The sequence below is a fragment of the Mesoplodon mirus genome, assembly GCF_964341445.2.
Source record: "Mesoplodon mirus genome assembly, chromosome: 14".
In the NCBI taxonomy this organism is placed as follows: domain Eukaryota; kingdom Metazoa; phylum Chordata; class Mammalia; order Artiodactyla; family Ziphiidae; genus Mesoplodon; species Mesoplodon mirus.
Window position 1 is genome coordinate 31,586,537 of NC_138990.1, and position 26,397 is coordinate 31,612,933.

Genomic DNA, 26,397 nt, shown 5'->3' on the forward strand with positions numbered 1-26,397 from the left:
TGGGCCCTTTTTTCTTCCTTATTTTTCCCCCACAGAGTAGCTGTTGTGAATTTAAGTGGAAACGCGGCACCTGGAACAGCTTACTTAGTCTGCAGAGGTCCTGTGACACACTGAGGCCCAGACACTGCAGTGCAGGAAGCAACATTGGGATTTGTCTGCTGCAGCACTCTGATTTTGCAAGAAAGTTGTAGATGTTACCACACCTGTCAATATGACACAAAGCTACAATGCAGGGATAACATGCTTAGTTATCAACTACAGACTGTTAGGTATACCTGTAGTTTCTGTAATGGAAAGATGGTCACTGTAGATCATGTTTTAAAGTATAAAAGTGAATAGATGCAGTAGAAAATTACCTCATGGCTCCCTATGTGAATTTATCTCTGCCCTAGAACTTACCTGTCTGTCTCTATATATACATCAGTGAGCCTCTAAATTCCATAATCTTTTCCAAATTGAGGGGGTATATAGAGTCAGTTTAATTATTCATTCAACAGATATTTATTTAATGTCCAGTATGTATAAAGAGCTGCTTGGGGGCTTCCCTGGTGGCGCAGTGGTTGAGAGTCCGCCTGCCGATGCAGGGGACACGGGTTCGTACCCCGGTCCAGGAAGATCCCACATGCCGCGGAGCGGCTGGGCCCGTGAGCCATGGCCGCTGAGCCTGCGCGTCCGGAGCCTGTGCTCTGCAACGGGAGAGGCCACAACAGTGAGAGGCCCAAGTACCGCAAAAAAAAAAAAAAAAAAAAAAGAGCTGCTTGGTATCCTAGGTTCTACCAAGATGACCTAGGTTGACCTAGGTGTTCAGATCTGCTTGGAGGACGGATGTGATCATAAATAACCTGTGAACTTGGGCAGCAAGTTACCTAACCTCTAAACTTCATCTGTGAAATGGGGTCAGAGCAGAACCAATTTCATAGGTTGTTTTGAGGGCCAAAGAGTCGGTACATTGCAGGAGTACAGTAAATGTAACTCAAAGATCATAGCAGCATGTAGTTTTATTTGGCTGGAGTTTATGAATTTGGGGTCATTCATTCAGTGGACGTGTATTTCTTATTGGCCAGGCACTGCAAGGATGCCTGGGGAATGTAAAGGTGGGTGGGACGTGGCCCAGTTCTCAGGAAATGCACGATTTAGTGGAGAGGATTGCCACTCTAGTTCTTACAGTGATAAACGTAAACACAAAGGAACAGAACTTACCTTGGAGATCAGAGGAGGCTCCTCGGGTGACACCTGAGTCAGTCAAAACGGATAATAAGAGCTAGCTGAGCATTCAGAGCCCAGAAGGAGCCTATAAGCTTGATGTGTGTGAGTACAGAGCTCAGATCGGGGCTGGACATCCAAGGCGAGTGGGCGGAGGGGAGGTAGGGACCAGATCCTGAAGGCCCTGTGGTGCCCTGGTGAGGACCTTGGACGTCTCCCTGTAAATGAGTTGTCTCAAACCCTTGGAGTCTGTGGACCAAGTATATTGGGGTTGGAATTTCTTTGCGTTTTCAATTCAGTGATTAGACTTTTAAAATCACGAGTATATTCTGGTGCCAACTGCTGCCAGGAGGATGCAGTGCTAGGTTTGAGCTAGATAAAGGCCAGGTGAATTCTTAGGGTGCTTGTGATCAAACATTATGTAGCTGTTTGAATAGAGTCATATTTCTCAGACTAGGACTGGATATGTTTTGAGGGGTTGAGGAACTTTTTTTTCTCTTTTAAAAAGGATACATGGGCCTCCCTGGTGGCGCAGTGGTTGAGAGTCCGCCTGCCGATGCAGGGGATACGGGTTCGTGCCCCGGTCTGGGAGGATCCCATATGCCACGGAGCGGCTGGGCCCGTGAGCCACGGCCGCTGGGCCTGCGCATCCGGAGCCTGTGCTCCGCAACGGGAGAGGCCACAACAGTGAGAGGCCCGCATACCGCAAAAAGAAAAAAAAAAAAAAAAAAAAAAGGATACATGTATTATTCACATTTGAGAGGTACTGCTCTCGGTGGTGGAAAATATGGCTGGAAAGGCGGATTGCATCACGTACGGCACTTGACTGCTAAGGAATTTAGTCTATTACATAGGCAGTGGTGAGCCACTGAAAATTGTTGAGTAAGAATAAATGATTACGATTCTGTGGTGATACTGGTGTTGGGTGATTGCCTGATGTCAGGGAAGCAGTCTCTCTTTTTTCATTTCTTTTCCTGATTTGTAGCCATTTTACTGTTTAAAGGGCCCTCTCCTAGAGGCTGGAAGAAAGAAGGGTTAATTTATGTAAATTTATATTAGCTCTTTTTTTTTTGTCAAGTCTTTTCATTTGTTTTTTTGGCGGGGGGTGAGCACTGTTGTGCGTATTTAAAGTTTTGTGAGGATTTGAAGCTTGTGAAATTAAGATTCGGAGATAATAGCTGGATTTTTATATACCTGTGGTTTTTCTATCTCTCGTTACCAGCTTTTAACTCAGTACCATTTAGTAGTAGCAGGCATTAGGAGAATACACAAAATATCCTAAACACTGGAAGAAATGTTTAAAATGGGTCACACGTAATTCCTGCCATCAAGGGGCTTAGAGCACTTATAATCACAGTGTGACAGAGTGACCAGGTGTTCAGTAGAGGTGACGGGGGTGTGGATACCAGGCCCTTGGCCTGAAATAGAAGCTCACAGTAGGGCCACAGGGTGCTGGGGGCAAGGCTACTTATCACAGTGTGATAGATAGTAAAACAGGGTTGTAATTCTTTTGGGGTAGTTAGGGAACCGCATCTCAGAGAAGTTCTATCAGTTGTTACTAGGTCTTTATTTATAAGAGAGATGTCAGTAGAGAATGGAATAAAAGTTACTTTAAATTGAGGGGCAGAGAAAATAAAGATCCCCAAAGTGTGTGTAAAAATTCCTGTAAAGGAGGTGTGAAACTAGAATGGGAGTTTGGAGCTGGGTTTTGGAGGGCCTTAAGAATTTGGATCCCTTCCTTCAGACTCTGGAGAAGCACTGCAGCTTGTTAATGACTTAGTTGTCCCGGTCACTGAGGTGGCATTATGTGGCTGAACTCCTGTGACCTCTCACTCTTACGAGCATTACGCTTTGTTACTCTATTGTAGTGTAAAAATCAGAGCCCTTCAAATGAAAACTTTATCCCTTAAAAAAACTTAATTAAAAAGAAAACTTTATCCAAGCTGTCATAAGAGTGGTTCATATAATGTTCTTAGTGAATCTAAAGGTTCACATTTTGAAATTTTTTATTCCACTTATTGAGAAAACCATGTTATGGAAGTCAAAGGAAATGATTTTCACCATTTTAGAAGCAATGTTATAATAACGTGTAAAATTCCACCTAAATCTCTCAGTGGGAAAAAAAATTAAAACTATATTATTTGGCTGTCAGGTTCCTGTACAGGAATAATAATATAGAATGAGTATTACTGTTGTGGTAACTTTTTGAAAAGGAGCAGCCTTTTTGTTTATGAAAATTATCCTAGTGTATTTAAGTGAGTCAGTTTCATCATTTAGCTTCTGACTCACCTGCTTATAATTTTTGAAACTTCTTCCTGATGAATTCCAAGTGCTTTGTTAATGCTTTCTTTCTGTGAATTAGGTGGGTGAAAAATTATTTCTAGAATATCTCCCAACAAATGAAACTCACTTGTCAAAGCTCATACATCTGACTACTCCCTTTAGACTAGAGAGTCCATAAGTTTTCTGGAATTGTGCCTTGGTTTGTGGAATTGATGGTAAAGCCCCCAAAGAACAGGAGAGTTGGGGGTTTATAACATTTGATCTCAGTTGCTTTCACTCTACCGACTGGGAAATGAACTGCTGATTGTGACCTGTGTTTTGAGCAGATTAGTTCCCTGTGTCTTTCTTCTCCTTTTCTTTCCATTTGAGGAGTAACAGTGGACACAGCGGCTGGCTAGTGAACAGTATTGTGCAGCTGCCGTAATGCTTCCTGGAAAAATCATCATGAATTAGTTCAAGATCTGATTTCTTGTTGGTTCTGTGCTTATAAACATTTGGAATGAAAATACCTATACAAGTTACTCCTTTGATAATGTAAATCTTTATTCTGTTGTTTTTTTCTCATTTTCAAACTGAGGTTTGTAAACAAGATTAAATCTTTTGAAAAATTCTAAGTGCATGAAAACAAAATTAAATTTTTTGAGAAGTTCTAAGTGCATGAATTCTCGGCCAAGAATGAGGAACTGTCTTAGAAAAATGGGCTGGACACTTAAAGAGGAATCTTGCTGAGCATCTTTCCACCTGTTTAGCAGGGTTTTTTGTGGTTAGTTTTTTTTTTCTCTGTAGTGATTTTAGATGGGAACATTAGTTGCTCATCTTTCGAGATTTATGTTCCAATTATTTGAATAAAATCAAACTTTTCCTCCAAATAAGTGGCAAGGAAGTATGAAAGCAGAGAAAAGGTCATTACTTGAGTTCTTAAAGATCTTTATTTATGTCTTTCTAGAGAAGGAAGGTTGTGTATCTTTCAGCCTACTCTCAGACTTCAGAAATAGGGCGTTTTAAGTGTGTGTGTGTGTGTGTGTGTGTGTGTGTGTGTGTGCTGCACACACGTGTGTATTTTATAGAAGAGGAGCTGGATGTGCAATAATCCAGCTTCCTTTTCACCTCTTTCCCACCTTCTGTAGGTGATATTGGAGTTTTTCTGTAATCTCATTATAGAAAATATTTCTCTGCACAATGAGTATGGTCTGAACATTTGTTTTATCCAGACTTGGGTGACTTGGCCTGTTGTCCAAGGCCAAGTCAAGGCCAAGTCACCCAAGGTAGAGCCCACCCCAGGTGTTAACGCTGTGAGGAACAGAACACATCCACCATGTTGCCGCCCCAGGACCCAGAGCACAGCTCTGCCTCGTGTTCCTGCACTTGCTCTCTCCCTGTTTTGGGTGCTGCTGATTAAAGATTGTCACCTTCCTAAATAAAGATTCACAGACACTGACTGAGCTTCTCCAGCAGAACTTAGTGTAGTCCGTCCACGAGCGTGGGCTGCATTGATCAAGAGTGTGGGTGTGTGGGTGAAGGTCACACTAAGGGGAAGTCCATAGCGGGTATCTTCTCAGGAGGTCACCTGCGGGGAACGTGGAAATACTGAATTACAAAAAGAGAGGTGGTGCTTCCTCGCTGTTTTTACCACATTGTGATGTCGTAAGGATCAATTACTATCCCAGCAGCTTAGAGAATGGTGTGGCTCGGGGGGGTCAGCAAACTGCAGCTCTCAGGCCCTGGCCAGCCAGGGGCCTGTTTATGTGAATAAAGATTTTTCAAGATATCGCTACCCGCATCTGTACACGTATCGTCTCTGGCGGCTTTCACACCGTTACTGCAGAGTTGGGTGGTCGCGTGGGGCCCACAAAGGCGAAAACTCTATCAGGCCCTTTTGCAGAAAAAGGTAACCCACTGCTGGTTTAGATAAATACGTGAAAGCCGCTTTAGGTGTCTGCATTGTATTTCTTCTTGGTCGTGTTTGTTCACTGCACCCTCGGCATCTTCCTCCTCTTGCTAAAAACCTGCGAGCTGAGCGTGTGCTGTGTACCAGGCCCCAGCAACAGGAAGGGCTGCTTGCACGTTGTACCTGTCCTCCGTGGGCACGACATCACCGGCCAGTCTCACGCCCGAACACACAGTTTATCCATACACGTCAATCCCCGTGAAAATCAAACGTCACATGAGGGATAAACATAAGAAGTAAAGTCTGACAGGTTTTTAATAGGTTTTTTTCTGGTCTCTGTCTTCTAAAGTAGGAGTTTTTGAGAATTTACACGACCTTATTGAATAGCAAAGTTGAGCAGATGCTTTCATCTGTATCTTTCCTTTGATTAAATGAATATTATTCTTATTTGATAGGGCTGTACCTCTGTAAAAAAATTTTTTTTAATTAAAAACAACCTGATGGGATACATATAAATACATGTAAGCACATCGGAACTCTTTCAAGAAAGGAAACCATATATTGGGACTCGTTTTAATAACCTCAGAGTTTTGGAGCCAAAGGAGATCTTTTATCGCTCAAAGTGTGTAAGTACATAGAAGATTAATTACTTGACAGCAGTGGTTTTTATCCCGGCTGATCACGAGAATTACCTAGGGGGGACCTAAGACAGTTCTCGAGCCCGAAACCCACCCCGGGCGTGGGAGCAGGAACTGTAGGCGTGGCCTCACCGTCACCGTCTCAGGTACAGGCTGACAGCCCGGGGATTCCAGGTGAGTCAGGGTGTGAAGCACTCGAGCTCCCATGCAGGATTATGCTCCGGCCACATTTCGAGAACCACTGCTTTGTAAGAGTCTTAATTTTATACAGGTAGCTAGTATGATAACTTTAAGTGGCAGCTTCACATGGTACTCTTAAAAGAACATGATTTGTAAAAAGTGATTGATCAACGTATCACACAAAATTATTGTCACTAGAAATACAGAGTAGGGATATAGGATTCATCATCTTTCAGTGTAAATATGCTGCGACTGCAGTTGAAAGTCATCTAGAGATCGTTGTCTAATCCAAGCCTGTGTTTGACAGTGGGGGACCCTTGCCCACGTCACGGCACAGTTAGTGACAGAGCTGGGACCACAACTTAGGCGTTTTGATGTTCAGACCAAAGCCTTTCCTGTTGACCACGTTACCTCTTGCTAGAACATATATAAGGCATCTCGCACCCTTGCCAGCCTTTGGGTGAGGCTTAAACACGGCATGCGTGTCCCCTCGGGGCCAGCTGTCCCTGTGACTGTCCAGCTTGTTCTTGTGCCACCCCCATTTTTCTCCTGCAGGGCTTCAGCCCACTGTTCGGTACCTCGTGTCCCTGGCCTAGATACCGCACAGCCCGTTCACTGTTTACTGGTATGTTTATGTGTTTATCTAGAGAAGGTGGCACTTTTTTAATGCTGAGTTAGGGACGCCGTACACTTTCTCTGACACATTTAGAACACCGCCAGGTTTAGAAAGAGTTGATATGAAAATAGGAGAAGCATGTCCGTAAGAAAGCAGTCGTAAGTGATCATGAATAATAAGAAAGCAATTGTAAGTGATCATAACAGTGAGAGTAATGTCTTTCTGAAGGCTGCGTGTTTATACTGATCCTGGGATCTGGCTCCTGCTTATTTTTCTGCTTTGAATAGAAACTTGACACTGGGAAGCAAGGGCAGGTTAGGTTTTAGGTTGGATTACCGTGAAATCTTCTTGTAAAGGGAACATCACTTTGGGTCAAAGACTTCCTGGAATTGTTGAGGGTAAAGTGTAACTTTCCCAGGCAGCTGTTTTTGAGTTAGGAATCGAGCCGGGTGGCCTCGAATGATGGAGAAAATTTCAGATTTTCCATTTAGTTGTAAAATGAAAAATGTGGTGGTTTGGTTACTTTATGTACTCAGTTGTTTGCGTGAACTATTGTCTTTCTGTCTGCCTTTCTGTTTGTCCTTTCATCTATTCCATAGACTATCTTTTTAACTTTGATTTATGGATTATATATGAAATGGTTTTTTAAAAACGTATAGGAAAAGATATAAAGTCAAAGCACTAAGTTTCTGTAGTGGACTTGAAATTCATGTGTGCCACTTTTGCCTACATATCTAGATTTATGTATTTAAAAAATGAGAGCAATTTGCTTATTTGCTGAAAATTACTTAAATGAAAAGAAAAAATCATAGGTAAGATAAGGCAGTCCTAGATCAGGAACCGTGTCAAGTGGAGAAATGGACCCAGCCTGCTGAGTATTTACGATCTAGTCAGGGACATAAAACATACACATATAAAAATGGCAAACCATTCCAGGTAGTAAAGGAAAGCCAAGTGATTTGTCTATAGGATAAGAAGTTGGTTTGGGAAACAGAGGCAGCCAGGAGTGAAGGGGAAAGTCTTTTATATGAATCCCAGCCCTTTGCTTTCTACCCTGGGGGCAGTTTAAAAGGTCTCTCCAGGCCTCACCTGTAAACAGAGGATAACAGGCCCTCCAGGCTGTGCTGACGACACCAGGTCCAGGTCGCGTGTATGAGGTGCATGCCCAGCACGACAGCTCGGTGCTGCCGGCTCCGTGTCACAGTGCGGGCTGAATGCAGACAGTCTGGGAGCAGGGCCTTGAGGCGGACCTTTAGATGGAGAGCAGCAGAGAGGAGCTGTGGAGGGGACCGGCCTGCGACAGGAGGGGACAGGAGCAGGAGGAGGGACAAGGACAGAGGGGAGGCCGGGCCACGCTGTCAGCGCATCCTCGGCTCCAGAGGGCGGACGGGGCTGAGTGGAGGGGCGAGTGAGGGGCGACTTCTCAGTCTGTTTATTTGGACAAGTTCTCAGTCTTTTTAGGATGTTTTGGTCTCTTCCTACTTAAAAACAGTATATAGACTAGAGCAAGAATAGAAACCCTGGTTCAGCATTTTGCATACCTTCTGGAGAGTGTTCTTTGTCCCGTGGCTATAATTCTCTTCTCCTTTTACCCCCTGTTCCCACTCCGTGCTCTCTTATCTTACCTTCTTACAGGTTTTCCCCCCTCTGCTGACTGAAACGTCTCCCTCCCTCTCTGGGTCTTGCTTCAGCCAGCGGCACCCCGCACGACTGTGGCGGATCTGTTTTTGGTTGTTAGGGCTACAGGGTTGTCACCTCACGCAGGTCTGGCAGGAATCCAGAGTAAGGGTCTAGGGTCTTTAAAATGCACCAACCGGGGCTTCCCTGGTGGCGCAGTGGTTAAGAATCCACCTGCCTAATGCAGGGGACATGGGTTCAAGCCCTGGTCCGGGAAGATCCCACGTGCCGCGGAGCAGCTAAGCCCGTGTGCCACAATTGCTGAGCCTGCGCTCCAGAGCCCGCGAGCTACAACTCCTCAAGCCCGGGCGCCTAGAGCCCGTGCTTTGCAACAAGAGAAGCCACTGCAATGAGGAGCCCGCACACCGCAAGGAAGAGTAGCCCCCACTCACCGCAACTAGAGAAAACACCGCGTCCAGCAACAAAGACCCAACGCAGCCAAAAATAAATAAATAAAATAAACAAAAATTTTAAAATGCACCAACCGGTTTTAAAAACTGTAATTCCAATAATACCCACTATGTGGTGCCCATGCATCAGAAATAAATTCAAAAACTACAGCATTGACAGGGAGCTCAAAAACCTGTGACCAGGTGTGGAGAGGTTAAAATCCAGGATCACAAATAGGGGGCGGGGCGGGGCGGGGCGGGGCGGCGGAGGAGGGGGGTGGGGGGAACGGAGCGTGTTCGTGATCTGTACAAGGTTCACCTGGGTCTCTCTAAGGAACAGTTTCCTAAATTCCAGAATATTTGGACATAGATGTTACAGGTCATCCTAGGAGGTGGTATAGATATAAAGACAGGGGGATCCCCAAAGAGTTTGTTGCAAGCTCTAAAACAGCTGCAAAGAGAATGTATACCATTTGGAACATTCAGAAATGACATCAAGAAAGACAACCAGCCTCAGCCCCACCGTATGATACTAAATAAGTGTTGTGGGGGAGAATTGGCAGGGGGTCAAAGCTGCTGTCTGTTTTTTCCCTTTAAGGTCTGCATTCTTAGGACCAAAGGTGATTTTAAAGTAAACCCTTTGTTACCTCTTCAAAAAATCTTTTCACCAAGAAGCTGAGCTCTCATTTAGAACATATTTGGATAGGTTCAGTGACATTACTGTTTTTACAAGCTGTGCAAAGGTTGACCGTCAGTGCCTGGTGCTTACAGAACCTTTTCTTCGCTCTGCAGGTTTTCATCTCCGTGAACTGCTTAAGCACAGATTTCTCTTCTCAGAAAGGCGTGAAGGGGCTGCCTCTGAACATTCAGATCGACACCTATAGCTATAACGACCGCAGCAACAAGCCTGTGCATCGGGCGTACTGCCAGATAAAAGTCTTCTGTGACAAGGTAAGGCCGCCGACTCGGCAGGGACACTTAGGATACAGCGTCCTTCCTCACAGGACAAGACCAGGAGCTGTGTAAGTTCAATAAGAATGTATTGCTGATAATACAAAATAGCTTATTTTAAATAAGCAATTCATGTTTTAGCCACACAAAATCACATTATATAGGGGAGAAAAATAATCTCCTTTTGACTGAAAAACTGGAAGGGTCGATGAGCACATTTTGCCAGGCGTGTCTGATAGGGTGGCACACAGGGACTCATGCCAGCTGCAACCAATCCTTGGTGGCCCCTCAGCTTACGGGGACCTGCAGGCCACGGCTGCAGTGTTGGAGCTCTTCCTGAGCTCTGGGTCTGAGGACTCTGCGCATGTGTTATCACTGGCTCACCTCCCTCCAGGCTGTTTGGCAAGTGGTCAGCCAGCTCACTAAGGCAGGAGAAAATGAGCTGCAGATTCTTCTTGATAGTAGCAGGTAGGCAGGAGGAGAGAGCACAGGCCCAAATGATGTCAGTGTCATTTCTTTTCTCTGGTGTGACGCCCTTTTTTCTGGAGAAGAGATGTGCACTTTTGCCAGGTGCAGAGCGGGGGGCTCAGCTGGATTAAATCCAGAGAGAAGCTGTAGGCCCACGCTGGTTTGGGGTTTGGAGACAGTGGTATCCTCAAGAACGGGGCGGAGCCGTCTGCTGAACTAAGATTGAAGAAGACTCTGACTTTTCCCACTCAGAAATGTCGGACTGTATTGCTTTTGCCAGTCTCCTCTTTTCATCCCGTTAAAACCTCTCTGTTATTAAGATTTTTAGAAGGAAACTGGCAGTGTATTTGCCATCAGGGGTCTGGTATCCTGGCCTGTGTTCTGGGTGCACAGAGCAAGCGTGCGGCCCTATGTGGATGAGCCTGAGGCCCTCCAGGCCCAGAGGACTCCCTCAAACACCCAGGCTCAGCGACGTTTACCGAGTACCGGCCCCGTGCCTGATAACGTGCTGGGTGTGTTAGTTCTCTGCTGCTGTTAACAAATTACCACAAACTTAGTGGCTCAGAACTACACACGTCCATCATCTTACAGTTCTGTAGGTCAGAAGTCTGACCCAAGCCTTACTGGGCTAAAATCAAGGTGTTGGAAGACTGATTCCTTTCTGGAGTCTCTAGGGGAGAACCTGTTTCCTTGCTTTTCTGCTTTCCAGAGGCCGCCTGCATTCTTTGGCTCATGGCCCCTTCCATCTTCAGAGCCGTCCTCACACGTGCTCCTCTGGCTCTCCTGCTGTTGTGGACCCTTGTGATTAGATCGGGCTCACGCAGGTGCCCCAGGATACTCTTCCTGTCTTAAAGTCTGCTGGGGAGCAGCCTCCTTCTCCTTTGCTGCGTAAGCTGACAGAGTCACAGATTCTAGGGTTCAGACGTGGACAGCTCTGAGGGGCATTAGTCTACCCACCGCAGTGCTTCAACATGTGCGGCAGTTTACAAATGACAAGTTACATCTGCTGTAGCGCAGGGATTTCTGACCCGAAGTCACATCTCTTTCCTTCATACCACATTCTTCTTTTTAGCCAAAAGACAAACTATTGCGATATCCATGTTCTTTTTTTAAAGATCTAGGGAGAAATTAAAGTTTTATCCGTTTAAAGTTTTTTCTGACATCTCCTGTTTCTTTTATTTGTTTATTTACTTTTGGCTGCGTTGGGTCTTTGTTGCTGCACACGGGCTTTCTCTAGTTGCAGCGAGCGGGGGCTACTCTACTTTGCGGTGTTCAGGCTTCTCATTGCGGTGGCTTTTCTTGTTGTGGAGCACGGGCTCTAGGCACGTGGGCTTCAGTAGTTGCAGCACGCAGGCTTAGTAGTTGTGGCTTGCGGGCTCTGGAGCACAGGCTCAGTAGTTGTGGCGCATGGGCTTAGTTGCTCTGCGGCATGTGGGATCTTCCCAGGCCAGGGCTTGCACCCGTGTCCCCTGCACCGGCAGGCGGGTTCTTAACCACCGTGCCACCAGGGAAGCCGTCCACTGGCTCTTGAACACGTGGCCTGAGGCTCTGGTGACCGTGTTCACGTCTGATTTCCGCGTCAGTTCTGGGCTGTTCCCGTGGTTTGATCCTCCTCCTCACTCTTGGTCTCCTGCCTCCCTGCATGCCTGGCGTCTCACTGGACACCAGACGTGTGAGTTTTACCTTGTTGGGTGCTGGTTGTTTCTGTCATCCCGTGAATCTTCTTGAGCCTTGTCCTGAGATCTAGTGAAGTTCCTTGGAAACAGGCTGATCTCCCCAGGTCTCCCGTTTCCGGTCTGCTGGGCGGGTCTGGAGCAGTGCTCAGTGTCAGGCCGTTCTTCCCCACGGCTGAGGCGAGCTCTTCCTGACTCTTCTACCCAGTGCCCGTGAATTATCCGTTTTTCCAGTCTGATCGCTGGGATCAGGCGCTGCTTCTGGCCCTGGCCTCTGGTCTTTTCAGATGTTTTCTGCTCCCCGGCTGCGGGTGGCTTCCTCACACCGTGCGCTCTCGGTGCTCTGCTGAGTGTGTGCGGCCCTCTGAAGACATCCAGCGTTCTTTCTCTCCCAGCTTTCCTCTTTGCCACTTTGCCTGCTGCCTTGATCTCTCTGCTTCGCCTCTGCCTTCTCATTCCGAGGAATCTGGCTCGTGGAGACCCCCGGCCATCCCTCCCTGGGCCACAGCCTGGAAACTCTGGAGGGTGCTCAGCACCTGGGGGTCTCGCCCCGCTGGTTTCCCGTTTCTAGGGAATTGCTCTTCTTCGTTGCCTGGCAGCTGGGGCCTTCAGAATCCTCGTTTCATGCACTTTGCCATTCTGTCAGTTGTTTCTGAGCAAGAGGGTAAATCTTGAGTGGAAGCAAAAGCCCCTTCTCATTCTTTGTAGATGTAGCTGATAAATAAGGAGGAAAGTGTCCTATTTTGTAAAACTTCGTTTTAGGGAATATAACTTACCATCTACATGAAGTTATTGTTAGACTGTCAGAAGGGCCTGAGAGATACCGACCAGCTCCCGTCGGCGACTCGAGGAGATGCGTGATCTCTGCCTGTGCTCCTCCGTCAGGGAGGTGATGTTTGCCTCAGTATCGCGTAGCAATGTTGATAAGCAGGTTGTATGTTTACTGGTACGTTAGTGGAGCAACACCTTCTAAAAGGCAGAAGGGGGTTTTGTATTCCGTATTTTAAAATGTGGTTTTGTTGTACAGTCGTGCTAAAATCAGTGGGATGACTTTTACTGCCTCTCTTTGCTATTAGGGAATTTATTTACAGAAAAGTCAGTCACCTTAAGTCAAGTAAGTTCATACCTGAATAACTTTGTCAAGAAATCTACGTCATCCAGAAAAAATGCCAGTGGGTCAAGCAAAATGACTAAAGGATAGTTTTGTTTTTATTGCACTTGCTTGCTTACTTTCAGGTCGTGCTTGTTACTAACAGGCCTGTGGGTTCCGCTGTGTGGCACTGCCGTCCTCTGTGTGGTTGGAGCGCACTGTGTATATGTGTCCTCTTTGTAGGCCTGGGAGCATACTTTTTCTCTTTTAGGTGACTGCAGCTTTCTAGGTAAATGTTTGCTTTTCTGAGTCACAGTTGGTCCTCTCTGTCACTTAGTAGATGCCAAGTCCTTGGACAAAATCACAGTTTTCAGTGACCACATTGCCCATGCAGGAAAGTACACTCAAAGCAGGGTTAACTTGTGTTTTTTCTTTCATTTTCTTGTTAATAGACAACAAGAAAAGTCACTTGTGTCTTTGAAGCCAGTGTGTGGTACATCAATGGATTTTCTTAACTTTCCATTTAACCTGGCCACGTCCATTGTCGAGGGGAATTTTGCTCTATTTGTTTGTTTTTTAAATAAGTGTTTTCCTGTGATTTCATGTAGTTAAAAATAGTTTTAAGAATGGGCTTTTTGGAGGAAACTACTGTGATAAGTTTCATGAGTATAATAAGCAATGCAGCTCATTTCCAAAGAGGAGATATTTTCCCCCCATAGGTCAGGAGAAGAGTTAAATATTTTCAAGAGGATCAGATAAACAGAACCATGTCTTGTCTTCTCTTGACCTAGGGAGCTGAACGGAAAATCAGGGATGAAGAACGAAAACAAAGCAAAAGAAAAGGCAAGTGTACTGACCCCAGCTCCCAGTTGAATGCCTGTAAGTAGAAGTGTTTTCACCAAGCATTTTAGACCTTTTCCATTCAGAACAGTGACTTGAAGGTTTCAAGCAGAAGATAGAGTAGTGGATATTTTTTACTGCTGTGAGGTGGTAGCTTTGCTTCCTTTAACCAGGTACAAGGACAGATGAGGGCTGAACTAAGTCATTTTCTGGGGAACTGCAGGAAGGATTCCTGAGTTTCTCCAGAGTTCAGACGATTTTGGCTGTCAATTCTGCTTCAGGTTGCTGGCTCCAGTCCTGAAAAATAACACACAGTCCGCCCGAATAGCTCATGATGAAATTGGAACTTGTCTAGGTTTTTAAGAATAACACCCTTTGGAATTCAGGTTGTCTTCATTCCAAATGAGTGTGGTGGTCTTATGTTGAGTATTCTGACATTTGCAGAATCTGTAGGGCTTCTGTTTGGACATGGCACTGGGAAAGCTTTTTTTCTTTTTCTCTTTTAATGTGACCAGCATTCATGTTCACAAAATCCTGTAGCTTTCAGCTAAAAGGAAAAAAAAAAAAGCAAGCTGCTCTGTGCGGGCAGCGCTTCATCCACAGTATGTGGGCGGCCGCACCTGTTCTCTTCGTGGCCGGCGCCCAGCAGACGTGGCCTGAGTGCAACAGTCAGGGCCCTCTCGCTGGCGTCACGCTGCAGCCTCACGACGTCACTTCAGAGAGCAGCTAACTGGCTAGGAAAGCTCGTCACTAAGCCCCGCAGGGTGGGGGATGATGGAGTCTGTAATTCGGTTAATAAGAGTTAGATAGTCATGCTGACTCTCAGCCTCCCTGAGGTTCGGTTCTGAAGATGAAGGTCTGAAGTTGGGGTTCGTGTTCTGAATTCAAGCGTACATCGCTGTCAGAACAAACTATCTAATGAGGAGAGCTAGGGTGAAATTACTTCCAAATTATGTTTATACAATCATAAGTTTTAGCCTTTCAGGCAGAAACTAAACATGCTTTGCCTCTGTTCTGGATCTTCTGGTTGTGTGTGTCTGTGTGTGCTTGAAGATGGCTTTTTCTCTCCTGATTTTAATAAGATGTGCAGTTTATTTTAGTGCAAATACAAACAACCTGTTCCTTCACATAGGCTGCAATTTTTCTCAGTTCAGGCAGCGTGACCCGTATTCGATATTCTTCTACAATTTAAGTTTCTTAAACAGTGAGGAAAATGCTCTCTGGCCTGCATCCAGTCTGCGTATGTAAGCTGGTGACTGTGGTGTCCTCTTTTTTTTTTTTTTTTAAGTTTCTGATGTCAAAGTACCACTGCTTCCCTCTCACAAGCGGATGGATATCACGGTTTTCAAGCCCTTCATTGATCTCGACACGCAGCCCGTCCTCTTCATTCCTGACGTGCACTTCGCCAACCTTCAGCGGGGCGCTCACGTAGGTAACCAGGATCCCAGGGTGGCTGCAAGGAAGTGACACTCCACAGAAAGACAGCCTTTGGCATCGTTCATGGCCAACAGAAGCCAGAGCTCCGTGAGGTCGGGCCAGCGCTAGGTGTCAGCTCTTTGGAGTGTTGGGTTTGGGCGACGCGAGGTCCCTGCAGTCAAGCGTGTGTAAGCATTGTCGGTGGAACCACAGTGCAAGACCCACCCGGCAAGTTAATTCTGCGCGAGTTTATCTCTTCGTATCTTAGCTCACTTAACGGGTACTGGAATAGTAACAGAATTTGGAGTTTGAGTCTGTGATCCTGTGAGTTTAACTTACATGGGTCTGGACAGGAGGGAAAAGCCAGATGAATGCCTGGGGTGGGATCCTTAATGGGGTGAAGAACATCTGAGGGCTCCCTCTACGGTTTAGGTTAGGGGATCATCATTGGCACATGTTCGGCTGTGTTTTGGCGACTAATGTGAAATTTAACAAATACGCACTCAGCTTTGCTTGGAGCAGAAACTCAGTGGAGGTAGGACGTGCGTGGAGTGGAGCGTGCCGGCCGAGCTGAGCTCAGAGAAATACCCCAGGGACATCTGCCATGCACTTTGTACACAGATTCCTACAGACAGATGAGTTTTCAGAATTCTGCAGGAAAGTCACTGCCAGCGTCTTCAGTTTCTAATGAGAAGCTTTGGGGTGAGCAGGGGTCAGCAGTCTTGTGCTGTAAAGGGTCAAATAATAAACACTGTAGGCTTTTGGGGGTCAGACGGTCTCTGTTGTGACCACTCACCTGTGCCACTGTGGGGTCAGAAGCACCGTAAACGCTGCGCCATGAATGGGTGTGGCCGTGTGCCAACAATAAGCAGGCACGGGACCAGGCTTGTCTCGTGGGCTGTAGTTTGCCAACCCCTGAGTTAGAGTTCAAGACATCCCCAAGAATCTGGGCATTGAAAAATAAGGCTAGAGGATTTTGTATGAGATTGGTCACATTCAAAATTATTTTCATTTTAGGAATAATTCATTTAAGGTCTAAAGTATTTTAGCATATTCTTGAAAAGCAACCTTTTTTTTTTTTTTTTGGTCTTAGGTCCTTCCCATTGCCTCAGAAGAATTGGAGGGTGAAGGGTAAGATTTATGTTTTGTTTTAGCAAATTCTTTTTATTTTGAAACAATCTCAAACGTATAGAATAATTATAATACAAAGAACGCATTTTTTCCTGAGCCATTTGAGAGTAAGTTGCGGACCCAGGGACCCATCCACCATTCCTAAATACTTTGGTGTGTGTTTCCACAAGTGAGGATGTTCTGCTGCGTAAAGAAGTCAGGATATTGACATTGAGACCTTAGTACCAGCCAGTCCATGTTCCCATCCAGGCTTTGCCAGTTGTTCCAGTGATACCCTTTATGGCGAGGAAAGGTCCAGTTCAGACTCCCACAGTGTACTTAGTTGTCCTGTCTCCTTAATCTCCTTCAATCTGGAATGGCCTCAGTCTCTCCTTGACTTTCCTGAGCTAATACTTCTGAAGGTTACAGACCCGTTGTTTTGTACGACATCCCTCTGTCTGGGTCTGTCCTTCGTTTCTTCTTGGTCGGGGTAGATGGTGCGTCTTGGCGGGAACGTCACAGACAAGGCCCTGCTCTCAGTGTGTCCTGTGGGGGGCGCACGCTTTCAGTGCACCCCGCGGCTGGTGACGTTTGCTCTGATCGCTTGATTCAGGCGGTGTCTACCAGGCTTCTCACTGTGCAGTTACTCTTCTCCTTTTGTAGTAAGTGTTTTGAGGGGAGGTGCTTTGTAGCTTTGTAAATATCTCATTCCTTGCCCCACTCTTCATTTCTTCATTTACATGTTTATATCAGTATGGACTCGCGGTTTCTGCTCACATTATCCGGGGGCCACGGGGTCCCTCAAGCTTGCTCCTGGATCCCTTTGACACGACCCTCCTGTCCTCACTGCTCGAGCACTTCCTCACTTTCAGGCAGAGTGTGTTCCAGGTACTTGCGTTTTCCCTTCTCCGGCCCTCAAGTCAGCCTCTTCTCTAAGAAACCCTGGTTCCTTGTGGAGACTGGGCTTTAGAAACCCAGAGGAGGCCTCTGGGTGTGCTTGTTGCTGTTGAGGTGTTGCTGCTCCCCGCACTTGGGGGCACCCTCCTTGGCCCACACCAGCAGCCCTCCCGCTCAGCACTCTACCGTGTTGAGGGTCCAGTCCCCCTCTCTGGGCCACCCTGGTTCCCCGTGCCCACCCAAATTGGCCACAGGCCTTCTCTCTGCCTCTTTAACTCATTGTGTTCTCAGACGTAAATCCTGCAGGTGCTTTCGTTGGAGGCCTGTTATGTGCTGAAAGCTGAGACGGAGGATTTTAAGGGCCTATTCTTGAAGTGATGACTCTGCTCAGAAGCAAAGCACTTAGTTCATTTTCAGTTTGTTTTGCTATTTTCTTGCTCACCTATTCTGAACCTCACAACATCGAACACCGCGTAACTTGTGACTTTGAAAGCCAGTCACTCTGATCTTTTCACTTCTTTCTCCAAACATACTGTAAACATTTCCCCTTTTTATTTCCGCTGACACTGCTGTATTTTAACCCTTTGGAGTTCTATGCTACGATTGTCTCCAAAGTCCTCCAACCGGTTCTTCTGCTTGTATGTCCTGGAGTCCCCTCCGATCTCTAGCACACACTGATTACAGCATTCTTGTCTCACAGAACTTTCAGATTCCCTGATAACTGCAACATAAAATCTAGAATTCCTCAGAGCTGAATGATCAAGATTTTCCAGATTAGATTTATCTTCTTCTGGAACATTCTGTTTCAGCCAGCCTGGCTTTGCATTTTCCTTCTCACACTTCCTCCCTTTTTTGACATGCCCTCTCCTCTGTTACCACCTTCCTGTACGTCTCAGACCCCACCTCCTTCATAAGTGTTTTCCTGAAAAGAAACTGCGTTCCCACACCGGCAGCTTGAGCTGTGTTAAGAGCAGCCGGGGTGTCTGGCAGGTGCCTGAGTGTAGTCCCAGCTCTGCCATTCAGTAGTGCTAGCCTGGTTCACTTGGCATCTTTCCTTGGGCCTCAGATTTTCATCCACGAAATAAGGAAGCTGGACCAGGTAGAGAACGAAGGTCATTTTAAATCTAAGATTCAGCGATACACCCCCAGACTCCTTTTGTTTCTGCAAGTGATTTAAGGTGAAGTCACTAATTGCATACTTCGGATCACCTGCAGGTCTAACTTGAAAAGGGGGCCTTATGGCTCAGAAGACGATTTTGTGATCCCTCCTCCCGCTAAGCTGAGCCGGATAGAAGAACCAAAGCGAGGTGCGTTGGTTTACATTTCCTAGTGGGAGTTTTCAGTGGGAAGTGAGCTCTGAATTTGTCAAAAGCATACATTGCTCAAACAAATCTCATCAGTGTTGACTTCCTTGAGTGTTCCTCCATCAGACCAGCTCCTGGCTTGAGCCAGGACTTCCAGCAGAGTTAAAAGAAGCTGAAAGCTGCGTTCCTTAAGACAGATTTTATATCGGTTCATGTTTGCTGTCCTTGATGTGGACGTCTCCTTTTATTTTAACCAGTGCCCACGGTCTTTTTTCTTATTTTGCTCCTGTCAATGAAGTGTGTTTTTCTTTTTCCCTCCTTATTTCCGATTGGGGGTCAGTGCTGCTCTATGTGCGAAAGGAGTCGGAAGAAGTCTTCGATGCCCTGATGCTCAAGACTCCGTCTTTGAAAGGCCTGATGGAAGCTGTAAGTAAGAGGAACTCTGTGGTCCTCTTTAAAAAGTAAAAACAAACTTACATAGAATTTGATTGGAACAAATCTTACCAGACCATCTGGATTTGTGTGTGGTACTGAAGCCTCTCCTGAGTCCCAGCGCCCTGGCTGTGGCTGCAGCACGTGCCACGTTTTTCCCCACGTCCCAGGGTCCTCAGCGGCTGCAGGGCTGTCCCCACCTCAGACCTCTGCACCCAGTGCACTGGTTGGTAGATAGTAATCGCTCAGCCATGTCTGATCCTCTGAATTGAGTGAATTTGTGATGACCTATGGAATAGTTTAATCTTCATAGACTTGGTTAAAGGGAGATTGCCACTTAAACTACTTAGAAGCCGGCAAAAGTTAATTCTAGTGAATAAAATCTTACAAACTTCACGCATAAAACAGTGGCTCCTGGGTCTGCCTTTGAAACTCCTGATCTGGGGCCTGACCGAACTTGTGTCGAGATCTTACTCAGAGCCTGTTCATGAAAATGTAGACGTGTGACCAGAGACGACCACAGCCCCTCCTGCAGGATCTCAGCAAAGGGCCCACAGCAAACTGACCCCAGCCTGCCCTTAAGACATCAGAGAGAGATGTGAGAAGGGTGCCATGCTGATGTGAGAAGCGTGCCATGCTGATTTTGGCTTTGCCCCAGGGGGAAATTCAGGGAATCAGCACTGTGTCTTGATATTTATCAACCTCGGCCCCCTGTAAACCATCGGGATCTTTGAGCTCAAAGCACGCCCATAACTGGGCTGCAGATAGGTTTCTCCCGGCCCCCCGCAACCCCTGACTACTGCAGTGTGTTGGATTCATTTAAGAAACATTTGTTAAGGGCCTGCTTTGTGCCAGGCACCGTTCTGGGCCCTGGAGTTAGAAGGGTACGTGACAGTGCCAAATGGAGCTTAGATTCTAGTTAGGAAGACAGAGACAATGATGTAAACGAAAACATTACTGTGTAATCTGCCAGGTACTGATAAATGCGATGGAGAAAACTAAAGCAGGGCAGCAGGACAGAGGCTGGGGGCGCTATCGCTCAGCCCCTCAGGGAGCTCGGCGTTCACAGCGGCTCTTAGCCCGTGCCTGCCACCCATAGCCCTCTGCTTCCTGCGATTTCTCCTGGGTCCCTCTGGCTTACCTTGTCTTCTGACGGCCCTTCTTAAGAATCACGCAAACTCTTGATTATGGGGAGAGGAGAATAGGAAAAAGAGACTGACTATGCCGAATATACCTTGTTCACAGCTCACGAGGAATTCATTACAGTCTTCCATCTCCTGGGCGGGGATCACATAAATATACAAAGAATTACTCTCCAGTGGTACAGAAAAGAAATGAACTTGTTTGTACGATGGGAGCTTGGATTTGGTTTGAAATGTATGTTTTTGTTAGATTGAAAGTGATCTGAAGGTTGGTCTTCTGCGGCCCCATTTTCAGGGCCCCCTGGAGCTGTGCTCTTCAGATTGAGGCTGGGTGGGCAGTGACCCCAGTGTGGGAGTGGTCTGGACAGCAGTGCAGATAAAGCGTTTGATCTCAACTGAATCAGCTGTTTGTCCTGTAGTAATCCATTCCCTTCATGTACAGATTGCACCTGTGCCCTGAGAGGAAAACCCCCAAAGTTTGTACCGTACTGATGTCATCACACTGTGTGGACCACCCATTGGTCATGAAGGGAGGAGGGACCACACCTTGGCCGGAGCCTCGCTGCCCTCTGGAGAGGCTCTGGGCAGCCCTGGCAGAGGTGCAGGCCTTGCTGTGATCAGGGCCTTGGTGTTCCTTCTGGGCTGTGGGATGTTAAATTGTTTCTTTCCTTCTCATAATTCTGTACCCCAAATGAACTCCTGCTTTGTGCTGGACACGTTTTAATCCCACAGCAGTCCTGGGGTGGGCAAGGTGAGATAAGAGGAGGCTGAGGGTTAGAAAGGTCACCTGCCAGTGGAAGGGGAGTCAGAACTGATCCCGCTTAGGTGTGTCTGACTCCAAAGCGAGGGCTTTGTGTGCTGCTTAAAGTACCTGTGACAAGATGGATGTGTGTCATTGTACGCTTGTCAAAACCCATGGACGTACAGCTCAGAGAGGGAACCCGAGTGGATGGTGGACTTCAGTTCCTAATGGCGACTGAGTCGCCACAGTGTCGGCTCAACCACACACAACACGTGCAGCTCACTGGTGTGGGGGGCAGTGAGCAGCTCTGTATTTTACGCTCAGTTTCTCTAGAAACGTCAAACTGCTCTGTGAGGTATTAATTTAAAAAAAAACTATGGCCATATAATAGACTTACGACATCTGTAATCTCGTGAGAAATAACAAACACCCGATTCCAGCTTTCTCCAAAGGCATATAACACCCCTCCCCAGGATACAGACGGGCTCTCATCTGGGTCTTTGCATGTGCATTTGTGAGAAATGGAAAGTCGAGTGTCTGTACCACTGTATTAATATATATATTGTTTGTTTGTTCAGGCCATGAAAACAGCATTTTGCGATTATTTTTCTTTTACTCTTTCAGATCTCAGACAAATATGATGTTCCCCAAGACAAGATTGGGAAAATATTCAAGAAGTGTAAAAAAGGGTGAGCAGTGACTGGCGTACTTAGTACCTCTAAATAGTGTTAATATTTTACAGCATTCATGTTATTCACGTGCATTTGTGCCCGGTCAAGAACCAGTTATAGAAGCATTGATGCAAGAATGATTTTTTTGGACTAAATTATCCCATAAAGTTGATTTACTTTTCCAGGACATTTTTGTGGGTTTTTTTCAAGTAGAGTCTTTGTTCTTCCCATGCTTGGCTGCAGTGCAGTGGCTCCAAATTCCAGAACACGTGATTAAATTTACTAAGGATGACAACAATCGCTACGCCATTTATTGAGCCCTGTCGTGAGTCAGGCACTGGACTGGGCACTTCGTGTGTTATTTAATTCTCATGTTACCCTAAGACAGGTGCTACTACTCATAGTTTTTAGACGAGGCAGCCGAGGCCCAGAGAGCCTGAGAGGCTTGTCCAAGAGCAGGTGGTGAGTTAGTGCCGAGGCCACGACTCAAGCTCTGTTTTGACCGACTGCAAAACCTTTGCCCTTCCCACTCCATCCTCCTGCCCTTGATCATGTTTTCAATCGCAGAATATTGCTTCTTTGTCCAGAAGTTAATATTTTTAGTATTGTTTTACTTAAGCGTCTGTGCTGTTTGGCATGCGTAAGCAGGGTATAGAATAAGAATTTTTTGGCTTAATTCTAAAGCACATGGAATTTCCTAGATGGGCCTAGTGGGAACGGTTGGACTTGATAGTAGTTCAGCTAAACTTTAAGGGTAATTAAATTGGGCTTCCCTGGTGGTGCAGTGGTTGAGAGTCCGCCTGCTGATGCAGGGGACACGGGTTCGTGCCCCGGTCCGGGAAGATCCCACGTGCCATGGAGCGGCTGGGCCCGTGAGTCATGGCCGCTGAGCCTGTGTGCCCGCGTACCACAAAAAAAAAAAAAAAAAAAAAAGTTTAAGGGTAATTAAATTAAAGGGAAGATAATTTGTCAGGGAGCTCTGGCTTCAGATCATGTAGGTTAATCTTACTGATGTGCTTTCGAAAGCTGGACCAGTGAAGTGCTCCTCTGTAGACTTACTTTGTTCATTATAATAACTGCTGTTTATTGAATGATTACTACATGCTGAAATAAGAACAATAACAAGGCTGGTGTGTTTTCTCTAGCACATGCCCTGCATGGTAAGTGTTTCACCTGAGTCCCTCGTTTAATCCTACAATAATCTTACAAGGTGGGCACTGCTGTTATACTCATTTCGTAGATATGGAAATGGAGGCGTGGGGAGGTTTCAGCAGTTTGCCTCCCGCGTCCTAGCCAGTAAGCGGCAGAGCTGACGGTGACGGCCGGGCCTGACGGCAGAGCGGGCAGGACTGAGCGGGTCTGTCTTGGCCACCCCCTTGCAGGATCCTGGTGAACATGGACGACAACATCGTGAAGCATTACTCGAACGAAGACACCTTCCAGCTGCAGATGGAAGAGGCCGGGGGGCTGTACAAACTCACGCTCACCGAGATCTGAGGGCGCCCTGGCCCACGACTCCCAGCGAGCTCAGGGAAGCTGTCACGTGGGCCTTTGGGTTGGCAAGCCGCAGGTTCCCCGGTCAGCCACCTTCCAAATGTGGGTGGATGTCAGTGGAAGGGGTTCCTTTCCAGTTGGAGATGGTGCCGCATTTGGCTTGGAGATAGCATTGACTATATTGCATTGGCGTTTTTCAGATGACAGAGAAAGCATGTACCACGATGTTTGAATTTTCTGATATAGATACTTAGCATTAAAAGTGAAAACTTTGTTCCAAGATTTACTAGATTACCTGGGAACCTTAAGGTATCTGCTGCGTTATTTATAAAAATATTGTCTCTTCAGTGCTAGCGGGCCTGCTCACTAGTGCACGTCAGACTTGGCCTAACTATGACTGCCTCAGGTTATGGGCACGGCGCCCCAGGAGGACCAGGTGCGCCCTTTCTCCCTCGGCCTCTCATTCCCCAGTAAATGTTTACTCCAATAGGGCAAGTTACCGAAGTCTTCCTTTGCAACTCTCTTGAACATATCAACTGCCTCTCTCATGAAGAACTTAAACGGTTACAGTGTGCGTCCGTCAAAGCTAAAGCTGCGTGTATGTAAGTGCAATACGTCTTGAAGGCCCGTGTCTGTAAATGTGTACATACCTGTCTTATATAAATAGATAATATATACATGTGGTGTCCGTGTACATATAGTGAAGAGATGTGATAAGGGCTACCTTAAAGACTTTCTTGAGACAAGAGGATAAGTTATTTTCGATCACCTACACCCAGCAGATAGCATACTGCGCTTAGTGGAACCCACTCCGACGCTTTCTTTGCGTTCTCCCAAACACAGCAGTCATTCGGTAGCATAGCAAAACCTTCCCAAACGACAGAGATTCTGTTTGCGCTTGCAAATGTTATTATGTGGATGTCAGCACTGATTAACAAATGAAGTAAAGGAAAAAACACTGCTGGAGCTCATGACTGCTGTGTCTGCTAGTTATCAGTCAGGTGGACCTGACAGAGGGAATAAACACAGTAATCGGAACACGTACCGTGGTTACTGTGAACCGGGACACAACTCAAGACGGAGTTCTTCCTGATCTTCCTGTTAGGAGAAATGACTTCTGTTTTATCATGTTCCAGAACCTTCAAGCTTTGGTTGTCTAGTATGCTAACAGTTCTAGAAAGCATTCATGAACTTATGAGACTGTGTTACTATGGCAGGGGAACATTTTGTACGCAAGTTGAAATACATAAACATCCTAAAAAGTGTAATTTTGTAATGGAACTAAAATCGCAGGTACCTTTAGGCTCAGGGAGGTAGGTTATTTGTATAAGTAGGGTTGATAGTTACATTCTTATATTAAAATATTCTAATGAAGTATGTGAACTAAATTGCTGGTTTTCTAAGATAAGATATTATGGGACACGGGTCATATAAACAATATTTTATATTTTGTTTTATGGGATCGATTTTGTCTTGTTTGTAATTGTACAATTGAAGATGTATGTTAAACCAAAGGGATTAAATTTTATATGTCTATTTCGTAATATGTCATTTCCTGTTATTCAGTTTGACTTTTTCCTTTCATTAGTCAGTAAAGCAAAATCTAAGATCTTAAAATAGTAGAGCTGAAAAGAATCACCTTAGCATTTTCTCCTTATTTCCCAACATGTATATTTGGGTCTCTTCCTTCCTCTTAATTTTTCCTTAGACGGGTCTGAAATGATCCGAGTAATTGTTAACTGAGGGGGCCCTGAATTAGTTTTCAACTGCTTCCAAAATTTAACCACCAAAGCTTAAGAGAAATGCTTTCAGACCTAAAACCTTAGTGTTCTTGGTTTTTAAAAGCTTAACAGAAAACGTCTATTCCCTGGTGGTCCAGCGGTTAGGACTTGGTGCTTTCACTGCCGAGGGCCGGGGTTCCATACCTGGTCGGGGAACTAAGATCTCATAAGCTGTGCAGTGCAGCCACAAAAAAAAAAAAGGAATAAAAATCTACCAGTAATGTCTCAGTTCATCAGAATTTCTAAGTCAAACGGCTATTGTAAGCATATGCAGGTAATCCAGGGCCTAAATGTGATAGACACTAAAATATATTTCTAGTGAACACATGATCACGTGAAGGAAGTAAACTCCCTGATAGATGTCCTGCAACGTCTGTGCACCTTGCACTCTAATCCTCGGGCCACATGTCAGAACTTCTGAGGTGCGCGGACTCCGCTCCTGGTCACCCAGCGGCTCCAGAGCCTGTGGGCTGAGGCCCACATGTCCACTCCCTGCGGGGCCTTCCTAGACTCCTCTGCCCGGTCCCCTCACACTCTCTGCCTTCCAGCCTCTGGGTTTCTTTCTCCCTTGGTCACTAGCTCTCTCTTTTGCCTCAGAGCTTGTCTTTGCCCTGGAGGCGAGGGGCTTCCGCAGCCTGCACAGTGGACGCGCTCGGGTTGCCTGGCCCTGCACTGCTGCGGCACATTGTGACCCAAACTGCCTCTCACCTCCCTGGATCGCTGGCACCCAGCCTGGTGCTGGTCACATGGCAGGCGCTCAGTAACTGATTTTGCAACGACTAAGTGCCAGGCTGGTGCCCTTGACGAGCCCCATCCCTTGCAAGACATCATCAGGGAGATGGTTTAGAAGTTAGAAGCTCAGAGCTGAGCGAGGCTGGACCTGGACCTGTAGGGACACAGTGGGGGTCGTTCGCTTAACCTGGCGGCAGTCAGGAAAGCAGAGCCGCTGAGGCCATCGTGGGGAAGGGGTCGCAGGAGAAGGCGGCCGCGGCCACAGGTGTGGAGGGCTGGACCACACCTGCTCGGGGCCGCCAGGCGTGCCCTCGTTCGAGATCACTGTCCTCTGCTCACGCAGTGGAGGCGGCACATTAGTGTCGTCCGGTACCAGCCGTATGGCATCTCACCCGCAGATGCTGGCCACCAGGATACAGCAAATATAGGCTGGTAGGGGGCATCGTCAGGCCTTGAACCCACACCTCCCCTCCGCCTCCCCCTCGCCAAGGGCGTCACGGCAGGTGTGAGTAACAGGCCCACAGACTGTTCCTTCTCTGTTCGGGTCACTTCTGTCTGACACACACACCCTTGGCCCTGAACTCCTTTAGCCGTCACCCCCTTCAAATCTTTTAGCCAAATTCTTAAATATTTTATAAATGTAACACATGGCTAAGAAAAAAACATAAGCCATTAGAATGAATGGAGCTCCATGAGAGGATCTCTCTGAGGGATGAATTTTCTGCCACCCCAATCCCACACCTCGGAGAGAACCACCGATCATTTTTCTAAGGCCACACA

General features: G+C 46.5%; 1 protein-coding gene across 1 annotated transcript in view; it reads left to right on the forward strand.

Annotated features, from left to right (window-relative positions):
• GRHL1 (grainyhead like transcription factor 1) overlaps positions 1–24,528 on the forward strand; it is a 46,874-nt gene extending 22,346 nt beyond the window's left edge. Inside the window, exons 9-16 of the mRNA XM_082642621.1 lie at positions 9,667–9,825; positions 13,848–13,935; positions 15,185–15,324; positions 16,406–16,443; positions 18,535–18,626; positions 18,964–19,049; positions 21,564–21,628; positions 22,993–24,528. Of these exons, the coding sequence (XP_082498747.1) occupies positions 9,667–9,825; positions 13,848–13,935; positions 15,185–15,324; positions 16,406–16,443; positions 18,535–18,626; positions 18,964–19,049; positions 21,564–21,628; positions 22,993–23,107 (783 nt within the window). The 3' untranslated portion in view covers positions 23,108–24,528. The remainder of the gene's footprint in view (positions 1–9,666; positions 9,826–13,847; positions 13,936–15,184; positions 15,325–16,405; positions 16,444–18,534; positions 18,627–18,963; positions 19,050–21,563; positions 21,629–22,992) is intronic.
• The last annotated feature ends 1,869 nt before the right edge of the window (positions 24,529–26,397 follow it).